Here is a 13,539-nt window from a genome sequence, read left to right as displayed (position 1 = left end):
ACTAATACCAATTTGAGTCGTTGGGCACTCATCTTTATGTAGCCAAAACTGCACTACCCATGCACAAGAAAGAAGCTGTTAGCAATCTTGGGGTAACCCCATAGTTTGCAGAAGCTAAAAAAAAAACCTACGGGGTGAAACCAAAACAAAACTAGCACAAAATATTGAGTGAGTCAGAAAAAACTGACAATTGGCTATAGAATGGAGCGGCTTGAACACACACCCTCACACACGTATAAAAAAGGAGGGGGAGGGGGACGAGCACGTTGTCTGAATAGGTCATTTCCTGGTTTGCGCTGAGAAGCTATTTTTAAATGTTTCCCAGAATGGAAGAGAGGGCTACCCATGGACCTCAGTAAAGAAATTAAATAATTTAAGGCAGCTGGAATTGTGCTCAAGTCTGTTCACATATCCTCAAAACCCAAAATGGGTATGGGGGATCAGAATAGCCCTAGGAGGACTAAGCGTGCTCAGCAGGCACTGCGGGGGTGGGGGGAATGGAGTGGCTGGAACCCTGAACAGCATCTCATCCTTTTGTTGAAGGTCCCACTTAATCTTTTCTTACATTGTGTTCCTGTTGCTTCTTCCCTGCAGTCTGGACACACAGGTCCAATTTTTAAAAAGAGTTAGGATCTGCTACAAACATAGCAAACAAAAAGTTTTCCAAAGTATAGACTGAGGCCTTAGCTAGACGGGGCGAAATCTCGGGGCAATCCCCGGGATTGTCCCTGTGCGTTCACATGATGCACAGGGTATCCCGGGATCAGGGAAGGATGATCCCTCCCTTGCCCTGAGATCTCGCCCTACCCTTTGAGCCCGGTTTTTCCATGGTCCCGGGCTAAGCCCAAGACGTCCCAGTTTGTCCCAGTTCCTCGCGGTTACTCACGAGGAGCCGGAACCCACACACAGGGCGCAGAGCTCCTCAGGAGCACTGCATCCAGCGGGGGTGGGGTGGGGGGAGCGCATCTTCCTCTTTAAGAAAAACAACAACGTGGCGGGCGTGATGCCTCTCCCTCTGAGGTTGTCACACACCGCATGTGAACAGAGGGGGAGATCTCGCGATAAAAATAGATCTAGCTAAGGCCTGAGGTGGGGCCTTGCATGACTGAATGCTCCTTGATACAGTTGGAAGACTGGGTTGAAAGGAACAAGTTTATTATATTTATTTATTTATTTATTTATTTTATTTATTTATTGAATTTGTATGCCGCCCCATAGCTGAAGCTCTCTGGGCGGTTCACATAAGATAAAACATTTAAAAACAATATACAAAAATTAAAAACAATAAAAACATGCAAAATGCACATACATTTAAAACCACTATAACAATTTTAAAAACTATGAGCCAAAAAACCAGACCCAGGCTCATTACATATTGCTAAATGCCTGGGAGAAGAGAAAAGTCTTAACCTGGTGCCGAAAAGATGACAATGTCAGTGCCAGGCAGGCCTTGTTAGGGAGATTGTTCCACAGTTGGGGGGCCACCACAGAGAAGGCCCTCTCTCTTGTTGCCACCCTCCGAGCTTCCCTCGGAGTAGGCACCCGGAGGAAGACCTTAGATGTTGAACGTAGTGTTCGGGTAGGTTCATGTCGGGAAAGGCGTTCCGTCAGGTATTGTGGTCCCAAGCCGTGTAAGGCTTTATAGGTTAAAACCAGCACCTTGAATTGGGCTCGGAAACATACAGGCAGCCAGTGCAAGCGGGCCAGAGTGGGTCTTATATGCTCGAACGTTCTGGTCCCAGTTATCAATCTGGCTGCTGTCCTTTAAGAGGGAGAAACGAAAGCGTTATATTTAGGGAGGAAAAATGTAGGGTACACATAAAAAATGGGTGACTCATGGCTTGGAAGCCCTACAGTGGAGAAGTATTTGGGTGTGGTCACTGACAGCAATCTGAACATGAGTCACCAGTGCGAGAGAGCCACTAGAAGGGCTAATGCAATTCTGGGCTGCATTAGAAGAAGCATTGCATCAAAGACACGTAAAGTCCTTATTCTTCTCTACTCGACACTAGTGAGACCACACCTGGAGTATTGTGTACAATTCTGGGCAGCACATTTCCAGAAGGACATCCGCAGATTAGAACAGGTTCAGAGGAGGGCAACAAAGATAATACCAGGACTTGAGAACATGCCCTATGAAGACAGGCTGAAGGAACTTGAGATGTTGTCTGAAGAAAAGAAGACTGAGGGGAGACATGATAGCAGTGTTCAGTACATAAAAGGATGCCACAGAGAAGATGGTCAAGAATTATTTTCCATGACCTCAGAAATTAGGACCCAAAATAAGGATATAAGTTACAGTTACCTAGATACTGATTAGATGTAAGGAAAACCTTCCTGATGATAAGATCTGTACAACAGTGGAACAGTCTAACTATGGAGGTTGTGGGTTCTCCATCTCTGGCAGTTTTTAAAAAGAGGCTGGACAGCCATCTCTCAGGGATGGTTTAACTGGTTTTTCTGCACATTGCAGAGGGTTGGACTAGATGATCCTTGTGGTCCCTTCCAACTCCACAGTTCTATGATTCTGTGAATACAATCCCATCACATAGACTTGGGGTGAGCAACATGCAGGCCTAAAGATGGTTTGGTCTACAATTCCCATGAGCCCTAGGCAGCATAGCCAGTGGGGAGGGATGGTGGCAGGTGTAGGCCAAAACATCTGTAGGGCCACAAGTTGCTCAGACATTACATAGACAATTGGCACATCAAAGAGAAGGCTGGGACCCTTCTTTTTGATCTGCAAATTGTCTATGTGCAGAACTATTTTCCCCATATGGAGAAGCGTTCAGCCATATAAAGTCCCACCTGTAGTCCGAAATGGTTCAGTTGAGAAACAGGCTGACATCTTCATCTGCTGTTTGCCATAGTGGAAGTTTATCGAATGCCTTTCCTACAAGTACCATTGAAATGAGTGGAAGTTGTGAGAGCCGGACTGTGCTTGTGTGGGAGAACAGTCTCATAGAGAATGTCCAGGAACCTAACTGAGCAGGTCTCTTGTGGTTAAAAGGCAGAGCTTTGGCTATTGGGCGGCATAGAAATGTAATACATAAATTAAAATGAATAAATAAATTGCTTATATTTCTTTAGATTTGTGATGATGAGTTCTAGATTGGAAAGAGCTTCAATGCTTAAAGTGTATCCCTGAGGAAAGTTCGCTGCCTTCACTTCAGAGGCCGAGGGTGGAATCAGATGTTATGGGAGATGTGTGACGGCAGCTGAAAACAGCAGCTCCGTCCCGTTTCCCCCCACGAATGGGAAGGGTGAAGCTTGTCCTTTGGGAGAGGGCCTGGTTCAGCATAAGTCAAGTCTGTGACTGTGCAATTCTGTCCTCTAGGTGTTCAGGGAGGTTTTCAGGATGTTGGCAGTTAACATTCTGACTTGCCTGCCTTTGCCAAGGTGACATTCACAGTCAGCCATGAGTTGCGGGGAGATACCATCAGTTTATTTTCTAAATCCAAGCTAAAGTTCAGTATAACTTAACGTTCAGTTAGTCTTCTGCTAAAACTACCTCCATCCATGGCCCTGAGAAAGGAGAAACATTATTTGTTCCACACCCAGCCTCGTGAGGGCTTGAAACACTCCCTCCTGTGCGCAGCTCTCCCCATGGAGAGAGGTGCATGCAGCGCACTGACTGCATGTTTGTCTCCCTGGGCCAGGGCCTTCCCAGGTCAGAGGCAGGTTTGCTGGGAATGATTGCCTGGGCTCTCTTGACCTCCATGGAGAGAAGTGAGTGGGTGCGGCTCGAGTACTGCTGACACTGGCCTGGGAAAGACCAGGCAGCAGAAATCCAAAATGCATGCAGACCATGGTGCTTAGCGGGGGTGGGGCACAGGCACCGCCTTCGCTAAATGAATATTTTAGAATATTCTGATGGGATGAGCAATGTCGGATGAGTTATGAACTCTGTTCTCCATTTCTAGGGAGGAAAGAAAAGACCCTTTGTCTGCTCTGGCAAGAGAGTACGGCGGTTCCAAGAGAAATGCTCTCCTGAAGTGGTGCCAGAAGAAGACAGAAGGCTATCAGGTAACGGCACCTTGTCCTCTGCACAGTGCAAACATCATCTGAGCATCTGCCAGGAGCACAGGCTGGGCGGCTCCACAGCTCACTGCCTAGATCACGAGCGAACCGGTATGTGCTGTGCTTGTAGGACACATGCTGCAAGTCCCAACTATTATTAATCGTTGCTCCAGTTGCTGTGCACAATATACACGTGTTTTCTTGCAGAGCAGTTGACCCTCCCCTTGAAGCCGGTTAAAGAGGCAGCCTCCATCTGACACATTGGGAATTCCAAATGCAGAATCAGCAGTATGAAAGAGCTTATTTTAGGATGGAACTGCTCCAAATGGCAGCCATTTATTACTTGGGAGGCATGCTTGTTGCTGCACTGATGTTGTTAGTCGGTTTCCTTCCAGCCTGAGAGGGTGTCCTGCTTTTGCTCATTGGTGATTGCTTAAAAGCAAGATTTTGCAAACCAACGAGGCTGTGAACTGTCGAGTTGCATGTGTTTAATTGGCGTGTGTTGCAAGCCCTTGGAATGTCGAACATAAGCTCTTGGATCTTAAATGTCATTTTGCTTTGTCAGTGGCTTGAGACTCACAATACCAGAGGAAGCTGGGAGACCACGTAACAGGAAGGGGGAGGGGGCATTAATAGGAAGGCTGTATGATGGGAAGACAGAGGCACCCCTCCCCTTCTTCCTTGGCATCCCTGCCCTTCTCAAACGGTGCTATTTCTGAGTGCAGGTCCTTCTTTGTGGAGGAGGAGGGGCCCCACTTCCCCCTGGCTTTGAAAGGCAGGATGCTGGGTACGCTGCTTAATAAATTGTAAAAATACCCAAATGGGAAAGCATCTGATTTGTCTTATCATGATGCAAGGTGCATGTGACAGAGTACTTAATTTATCTGTTTCCAGGCTGTCTGTCCCAAGCTGCCTCTGCCAAGAAGACTCTCCTCTTGCTCACATTGGATTGTCTGACTGTTATTGATCTTCCTGGATCTTCCCGGCAACAGCTAAGAGGGGAGGAGGGAGATGCTGGGTGTCCTTAGTGGGCTGGCAGCTGTTACATGACTTTCAGCATGTGCTGCTTCATGCAGAACCACATCACACAAACCTGTTTTGGTAGGAGGGCAGAGTACCAGTCTTAGGCCAGCTTGTCTTTTCAGTAGAACCAGGTAGAATTGCTTTTCCTAGCTACTTCATGCTTCATGTAGGAGATGGCACTTTTAATGCTCCCTGCACATAGAAAACTAACACATTGGGCCCTAACCTTTCTCACATGGCCTCTTTGATAGCACTTTTAAATCTGTCACTTAGTTGGCGTGCAATTAATCAAGCACCACGTTCGTTGCTTTTTGGGGAGAAGCCTCACCCTAATATGAGTCCTGGGTTCCTGATCTTCCTTCCCTTTCTTGCGTAAAGAGTGAGCTGTGCTGTCCTCAGGAGGGCATGTATTCAAGCGAGGCCAAAAGAGCACGTGCACCAACTGACCTGTCACTCCCATGTCGGGTAGGATTTACAGCACTGCGGAAGCCCTTTCCCTTGACTGTTACAATAGCAGCAGCAGCAGCAGCAGCAGCAAGACATTTCCTGTCTGAAACAATTCCTTTCTGATACTAAACATAGCAACTGGCTAAACTTTCCCAGAATCTTCATTTGCAATGTTGTAAGCAAATCTTTTAAGATTACTTGGGAAATGAACAACATAACTCCGTTACCCTGTCAATGCTCCATCCACTGGGGATGCTCTAGGTATGGATTTTCTGCGCTGAGCAAGGTGCTGGATGATGCCTCCACAGCCGAGGTCTCCATTTCTTTTCATGACGCATCTTATTACTACTGAATGTTAGTGTGTCCAGTAGTCTAAAATTTGGCACACTGCATATAATGGTGCCAATTAGGTAACCATTGTGCAATATTCTTTTTCCAAGGCTTGGAAAGAACTTGGAGGAATAAGTAATGGCAAATAACAGTTTGAGAGCGGGGGCATGTATTTTAAACCTTCTACTTTCCTTAAAGAAGAATGAGGCATGTGTACAACATGGGAGAATCACAAACACATTAATGACATAATAAGGCTCCTGCTGTAGCTGCACCTCCTCCATCCCAGCAATGACTTCCGCCCAGGGAAGGTCTGGCTTCAGCCTGTGAACTCACCTCCGGCGTGGTCAAACTGATGCCCCTCCCCCTTTCCGTATGTGCCATCTTTTGTAAGCCTGAGAGCAGGGCCTGTATCTGTTTTTCAGTCTATACGGTGGCTTTGTATATTGGTTTTTGTTGTTGCTATAAGCCAGTTTCGAAGGTGAAATTTGTCTGAAAGGAAAATAAAACACAACCAGCCTCTCTTTAAATGCTTACCTCAAAACCAGGGGTGAGTAACTTCATAGTCTCTGGGGCCAATTTCCAAACCACAGAACCCACCAAGGGCCGCACATGCCCCTGCTGCTGAAATTGCCATTGATGCCACAATGCGGCGGTGGCGGCTTCTTCTTCTTCTTCTTCTTCTTCTTCTTCTTCTTCTTCTTTGCCACATGGGGAGCAGGTGCTACGAAAGAGGCCAGAGCGCCATATGCTGCCTGTGTGTTCCCCATCTCTGCTATAAACCAATCACTTGCTTTCTCTGTAGAATGTGGAGCCAGAGCTAAGAAGGCCCTGCTCTAGCCGATCTAAGACACTGTAACATGAAGAACAAACATCTACATTCCCATATCCAGAGGATTATTATATTTGGTAGTTTAATTTTGCCTAAGTAGCGTTCTGACATCACAGATGAATTTAGCCCAATAATTTTGGACTCCTCTGTACACAAATAGCATTGTAATAATTATTTATAAACAGTAGCGTATTTACATCCCACGTTTCTTGTATCTTGCTTCGCGTGTGAAATTATTCCCCTTGTGGAAGGTCCAAACACAGATCCCCTCCCTTGCTCTTCCCCCTTGTTCTCGCTGCATTTTCCCAGCGCCCCAGTCACAGTGTGTAGTTTCTGTTAAAAAGCCTTTATTACTCCAGATCATGCATCTAGCATTTGTGCAATAGCAATGTGTGCTATAGTTATTGGTGGTTTGTTCTTCTCCTGATGCTGTTCTTTGACAAGTCTTCGTTCAAAACAAATAGCACAGGAACAAAAGAAGTTGTATTGTGGGGGAAGGATCATGTTGCTAGCAAATAAATGAGCCACATCGATGTTCATTTGTGGTACTAGTGTGATTCCACATAGAGAGAGAAACGTGATAGCTTACAAAGCATTAATTTCACTGCCTAAATGGGTGCCATTTATGTATGCCAATATCTCTTTGCTGACACAGGCATTCAGTTGAGAATAAAAACAACTTAGCAGTGTATTGCGTTGATTTCTAAGAGGCCACTCAGCAAAATGGTAGATACCTCATGCCCTCATGTTTGAGCATCGTTCAGAAGAAGATAAGAGCTGAGCACTCAGTCATAGGTAACTTAGCAGATTGAGCAAACATTGTTAAGGGCTGCAGCGTGTTTGCAGTTAGTCAGCATTTCTGCCATAAGCCTATATTGTTGTTGCCACCTTTATTCACCTGAACTGTGTCTAGTCCAGGGGTGCAGAACCTCAGCCTGGAAGCCCAGCCTGGCCCAGGACAGCGTGCCCCCTTCCCCTGCCCCGTCTCCTTTCCGCCAACCGCCGATGGTTTGGTGGCTTCCCAGTTGCCCGCCCCCATTCTGAAAAGTGCTCAGGACTCTCCGATGGTGTTATATAAATAAATAATAATAATAATAATAGATATTAGCAGTAAAGGGGTTTGAAGCTAAGATATGCAGGCGTGTGTGTTTTTGGGCTCTGCCCCTTTTGCCCAACCTGCCCCTGAAATGCGGCCTCCAAGTGATTCTCCATGATGGAATTCAGTCCTTGGGCTGAAAGGGTTCTGCATCGATGGTCTAGCTGAATATGCATAACTGACATTAATCAGCAGAATTTTTCTGCTTTGTCCCCCACCCCAAAAAACCATATGAAGTGACACGCTTCCCAATTATGTATGTTGCAGATTGATTCCAAGAATGGCAAATAAATGCTTAGGTGGCAATGTTACTAACTTCTGCACAGCTTTCACATCTGGTTCTGCTGCGTGGAAATGCCTGAGACCAGATTGCAAAGCATTTTCAATAATATCAGCGAGAAAAACATACAGCGGTGAAGAGAGAGCCGCGTCTACAACTCCAGTGACATGAAAACAGTGGTGGGGAAAAGGAACTTGTTCCCAGTACAATTGATGTTACCGTGCAGCCTCGGAACATGCACAAGATGGTAGCGCTCTCCGTATGAGAGGGTGGCTATCCATGGTTTGCTAGCTGGAGGCTCAAAAATCAGGCTAGAGTTTGGACAGTGATAAACTGGGCGGTCCGGCAGAGTCCAACTTGCCCAGGAGAATGTTCTGGCTTTACCAAAGAATTCCCCTTTTGGGGGCCCTTCCCATAATTTGTCTTTATTTCTTCCTTCCTCAACATTGGAAGTGTTTTGTACTGTACTGCCTTGCCTTTCCCCCCCTTTAGTTTGCTTCTAAGAATGCTTGGCTTTCATAATTGTAAAAAGATAAGGATAAGTAACAGAATGAGTAAACTTCCTGTGTTTTAATACTTTTACCTTACATATTTATATTTTTCCACCTCTTAGAATATTGATATCACTAACTTCAGCAGCAGTTGGAATGATGGGTTGGCTTTCTGTGCCGTCCTCCACACTTACCTGCCTGCTCATATTCCCTATCAAGAGCTGAACAGTCAGGACAAGGTACAGTATGATATTGGGCTGTGCCAGAAGCCATTACAACAGTGATGGAGAGCAAAGTTCTTATCAAATCTTTCAAAGTTTTGCCACGCTTTTAGTAGCATGCTGTGGATACTTGCAATGAGCCTTTATGGGCATTATTTCTAGTAATAGGCATCCCTTCCCTATGCTTAGTCCATCACATCTTTATTTAAATGCTTTGCTTGTATGAATTTGGGGGGCAGTATTAGCAAATACTAAACATTAGCACATAATGTTTAGTATTACAAGGACAAGCCTCAGGCTGCATGCACACATGCTCAAAAGGTTTTGCTTCCATTTTTTGCCTAACTGCAGCTCAGCATTATATTCTGAATAAACTGTGGGTCATTTTAACTATGGTTTATTTAAAATAAGACAGCTTCAAACTATAGTTTATGAAGCTGGTTTGTTTTAGTAAACTATAGTTAAGATTAACCACAGCTCAGATTTTGGTCCTAACACTAAACTGTGGTTAATCAAAAATGGAAACAAAAGCCTCTGATCTTATGGTTGCACCAGCAGAGGGAAAGAGAGGGGACCAGGAAAGCATGCTCAACACAAGTTCAGCCTTATGTTTTGGTGAATGTGTGAACACAGCCAATGTCCTATGTCCATAGGGCATAGGACAAGTCACTGATGGTTTTTGAGAATGGTAAGATTAAATATAATATAATACCATTTCACATTTTCACAGACTGTATATGTCTGAGTTTCCAGCTTGGTGATGACAGATACCTTTCCTGGTGCCTGCCAGACATCTTGCACCTCCTGATTTTTTAAAATTAATTTTCTTTTAAAAAAACCAAAAACTGGTAGATGGAGTTCTACATTTGGGAAATAGAAACCAAAGGCACAGTTACAAGATGGGGGATACTTGGCTCAGCAACACTACAAACGAGAAGGATCTTGGAATTGTTGTAGATCACAAGCTGAATATGAGCCAACAGTGCGATATGGCTGCAAGAAAGGCAGATGCTATTTTGGGCTGCATTAATAGAAGTATAGCTTCCAAATCACGTGAGGTACTGGTTCCTCTCTATTCGGCCCCGGTTAGGCCTCATCTAGAGTATTGCGTCCAGTTCTGGGCTCCACAATTCAAGAAGGATGCAGACAAGCTGGAGCGTGTTCAGAGGAGGGCAACCAGGATGATCAGGGGTCTGGAAACAAAACCCTATGAAGAGAGACTGAAAGAACTGGGCATGTTTAGCCTGGAGAAGAGAAGATTGAGGGGAGACATGAGAGCACTCTTCAAATACTTAAAAGGTTGTCACACAGAGGAGGGCCAGGATCTCTTCTCGATCCTCCCAGAGTGCAGGACACGGAATAACGGGCTCAAGTTAAAGGAAGCCAGATTCCAGCTGGACATCAGGAAAAACTTCCTGACTGTTAGAGCAGTGCGACAATGGAATCAGTTACCTAGGGAGGTTGTGGGCTCTCCCACCCTAGAGGCCTTCAAGAGGCAGCTGGACAACCATCTGTCAGGGATGCTTTAGGGTGGATTCCTGCATTGAGCAGGGGGTTGGACTCAATGGCCTTGTAGGCCCCTTCCAACTCTGCTATTCTATGATTCTATGTGTGACCTGAACAGTGCACCATCCTTATTTCCAAGAATGGCATATGGCCCTATCTGGGGCTTTTTGTTATGCATTCTGGAGGCAAATACCTGGCTTGGCATTTGGGGCGTAGTCACCTCCTCTGCCTTATGCTCATTTTCTTAAATACTTGTCTTTGAGCCTCATCAGTTTGCCTTCTGCAAAATGGATGCTGAAGCCAAAAAACAAGGCGTGTTTTTGTGTGCTGGTGCTCAGACTCCTTCCTGTCCTTGTATTCAGGCTCTTGGGCAAGAACCTGAGTAGAATAGTAGAGCTGGAAGGAGCCTATAAAGCCATCGAGTCCAACCCCCTGCTCAGTGCAGGACCTGAGAGATGGTTGTCCGGTTGCATCTTGAATGCCTCAAATGTGGGAGAGCCCACAACCTCCCTAGGTCACTGGTTCCATTGTTCTAACAGCCAGAAAGTTTTTCCTGATGTCCAGCTGGAATCTGGCTTCCTGGCTTGGGACCATTTTTCTATGTCCTGCACTCTGGAATGATGGAGATCCTGGCCCTCCTCTGTGTGACAACCACTGTGGATACAGTTAATTTTCTTTTAGCAGCATCATTTTGCCTTCTGGGAAGTGGGTGCTTTGTGACTGTCCATGGCAACTTCGTAGTTGCAGAATTTTGGCTGGCATAACCCCTTGATGTGCAGTATATGAGTATACCTGTATATGTATTATAAGCATATATGCTGCCTTTAGTGAATGAAATCAATATTATTGGCCCAGAAATGTGGGTGAGGGGTTATTCATAAGCTGTACCACTCACCGTGGGGAAGAAGGAGATTAGCAAAGTTGTGACAAGAAGCAAAGGTTTGGAATGTGGTGTCTGTCTTGTGTCTGCTGTTGCTTATGTGCAGCCACCTCCTCCAACATTTCTTGGAGTCAATTGATCACTCTTAATACACAGGGAGAGAATTTGTGACAAGTGGTGAAAGGGGAAGGGGGCTTAACTGGCTTTGGAAAAGGGCCCCAAAGGCCGTTTCTTATGTTTGAATAATTATGACGTAACTGTACTTTCAGAGAAGAAATTTCACTCTGGCTTTCCAGGCAGCTGAAAGTGTTGGCATCAAATCCACTCTGGTAAGTGCATGCAAAGCTTGGGGCATTCTATCTAAGGCTGCAGTCCTACACACATTTACCTGGGAACAAGCTGCATTGAAAACAGTGAATGAATGAAATCTTTATTGCTAAAAGCAATAAGCCATCACAATTCAACATAATAAAAACAAGTGAAAAGATAAGCTAAAATAAATAAGTTAAATAGGTTAAAATGGATAATATAAAGTAAAATTAAAATAATGAACACAAATGGAATATAAAGATAAAAATCACATTAACATACATTAAGAACTCGCGAGTGGGGAACTAGATCAGTACAGATACCAGAACGAAATTTCCAGCACTCCATTATGAAACTTGTTGGGAGTCTTGGTGCCTGGCTCTCAACTTACTTGCAGCTAAAGCGAATTTTGCAACCAGATCAGTAATAAATACATTATTGCCAGCCAGCAATATACAGATTTGCTCAAGGGAAGATCGGTCAGAAAGATAATGAAGAATGTAATTGAGAATTTTTTGTCTAGGAGATGTATATATAGGGCATTGCAACAGATAATGTTGAATGTCCTCCACTTCTTCTTCGTGGTCTCTATGCATCACACATATGGGCTCTGCGCCTGCGCAGAGCTCGTATCGGATGCTTCTAAAGCTAAAGGAAACCTTTTTGGGCGGGAACTCTTCCCCCTTATTGCGCAAGCGCTAGCAGCTCCCGCCCAAACTTCAGTTTTTCTTCGACCGCCATTGTGGCAACTCGTACAAACTCTAGCGATTTTTCCTGGGAAACCTTAAATTTTTTATTTTAATTTCTTGTGACACAAGTGACACAAGTGTATTCACATGACACAAGTTAAATGGGATTGGGAGGGAGGAGGAAAAAGGCAAATCCAGGCACTAGAAATTCAGCAGGCCCTGGACACAGCAGAAGGGCTGCTGCTTCCTCTCCCTCCCTCCCTCCCTCCCTCCCTCCCTCTGAGGGCCTCAGCAAGAGGGAGCAGGCTCTCCGCTGGAGGCACCGTGCCGGGGAGCCCTGGCTGCTGCTGCTGCTGCTGCTACCCATATCTTCTTGCTCCTGTAGCTGTGCAGGGTGTTCTGATCTGCCAGAATCTGATCTGTTCTGATTCTCTTTGCATTGAAATGGATATTTGACGTTACTTTACCGAAAGAGTCTAGACTAGAAACACGCTGATGGGCTGGCTCCCACATCACAATAAGCCTCCCTGGAAATAAGCCGCTGGGAGTGAGGGGGTGCAGGGGCGGTTGCTCACCTGCCAGCCCACGTTACCCCTGACAGACAACCAGGTAGTCTGAGACTTGCTGTGGCTTGTTTCTCCCTTAGTCCTCCTGCTTGCTCCAGTGGGCCTTTGTGACACATTAGGAGCCTCCTCCACTAATGGGCGCTAATGCAAATGTGCTCATTAGCAGAGTTAGCGATTACTTTGTGGGGGCGGGGTCACATTCAGGGAGATTTGCACATTTTACTTTTTTTCTACCTTTGAGTTTTTTGTATATAGTCATTTTAGGGAGATTTGCGCAAATTCACTTAAGCACAGTAATTACTGCAAATTTGCACAAATCTCCCCAAAAGTTAAAATAAATCAAAGTGAAATTTTTGCAGACCTCCCGAAAAGTTTTTTTAAAAGGTGTCACTGTGTAGGGATCGACGAAGTGGAGGAGTACATTGACTAGTGTCATTTCAAGATGCACTAAAGAGGATTAACAGAGAGGGGACATCGTTAGCAAGTTCTTGAGGATGACTGGGTCTTTCATCGCTCTTGCCCAGAGGCTCTGTAGCCCTTTTCAACAGTCCACATACAAGCCATTGTGCCGTGTTTGCACGCCACAACAAGCCATTCTGAAAACAAGCCACCCTGAACAACCCAGCTACAGGCCATGGGTTCTCTGGAAACTGTACCAGGTTCAGACATCACAACAAGGCCGCCCAGAGACAAACACGGTTGGGTTGCCGTGTCATGTGAACCTGGTTGATAACTACCTTCATCCTAAAAACTGAACGGCCCCTCAAGAGAGAGCAAGAGAGTGTGTGCACGCGTGCAAATGCCTTTTGCCACTTTTCTGTCTGGTGTCCATTTCTCTGTGTGTGTTTT

The 13,539-nt window shown here is 45.4% G+C and overlaps 1 protein-coding gene across 2 annotated transcripts in view; it reads left to right on the top strand.

The window, feature by feature from the left end:
- Positions 1–13,539, top strand: part of SPECC1L (sperm antigen with calponin homology and coiled-coil domains 1 like) — a 92,552-nt gene that overhangs the window by 76,601 nt on the left and 2,412 nt on the right. For both annotated transcript variants that reach the window (XM_063143998.1, XM_063143999.1), the window contains 3 exons: positions 3,924–4,026; positions 8,642–8,758; positions 11,396–11,455. In XM_063143998.1, coding sequence (XP_063000068.1) covers positions 3,924–4,026; positions 8,642–8,758; positions 11,396–11,455 — 280 coding nt within the window. The remainder of the gene's footprint in view (positions 1–3,923; positions 4,027–8,641; positions 8,759–11,395; positions 11,456–13,539) is intronic.

Source organism: Elgaria multicarinata, chromosome 18, assembly GCF_023053635.1.
Source record: "Elgaria multicarinata webbii isolate HBS135686 ecotype San Diego chromosome 18, rElgMul1.1.pri, whole genome shotgun sequence".
Lineage (NCBI taxonomy): Eukaryota > Metazoa > Chordata > Lepidosauria > Squamata > Anguidae > Elgaria > Elgaria multicarinata.
This window is presented reverse-complemented; position numbering and strand designations above follow the sequence as displayed.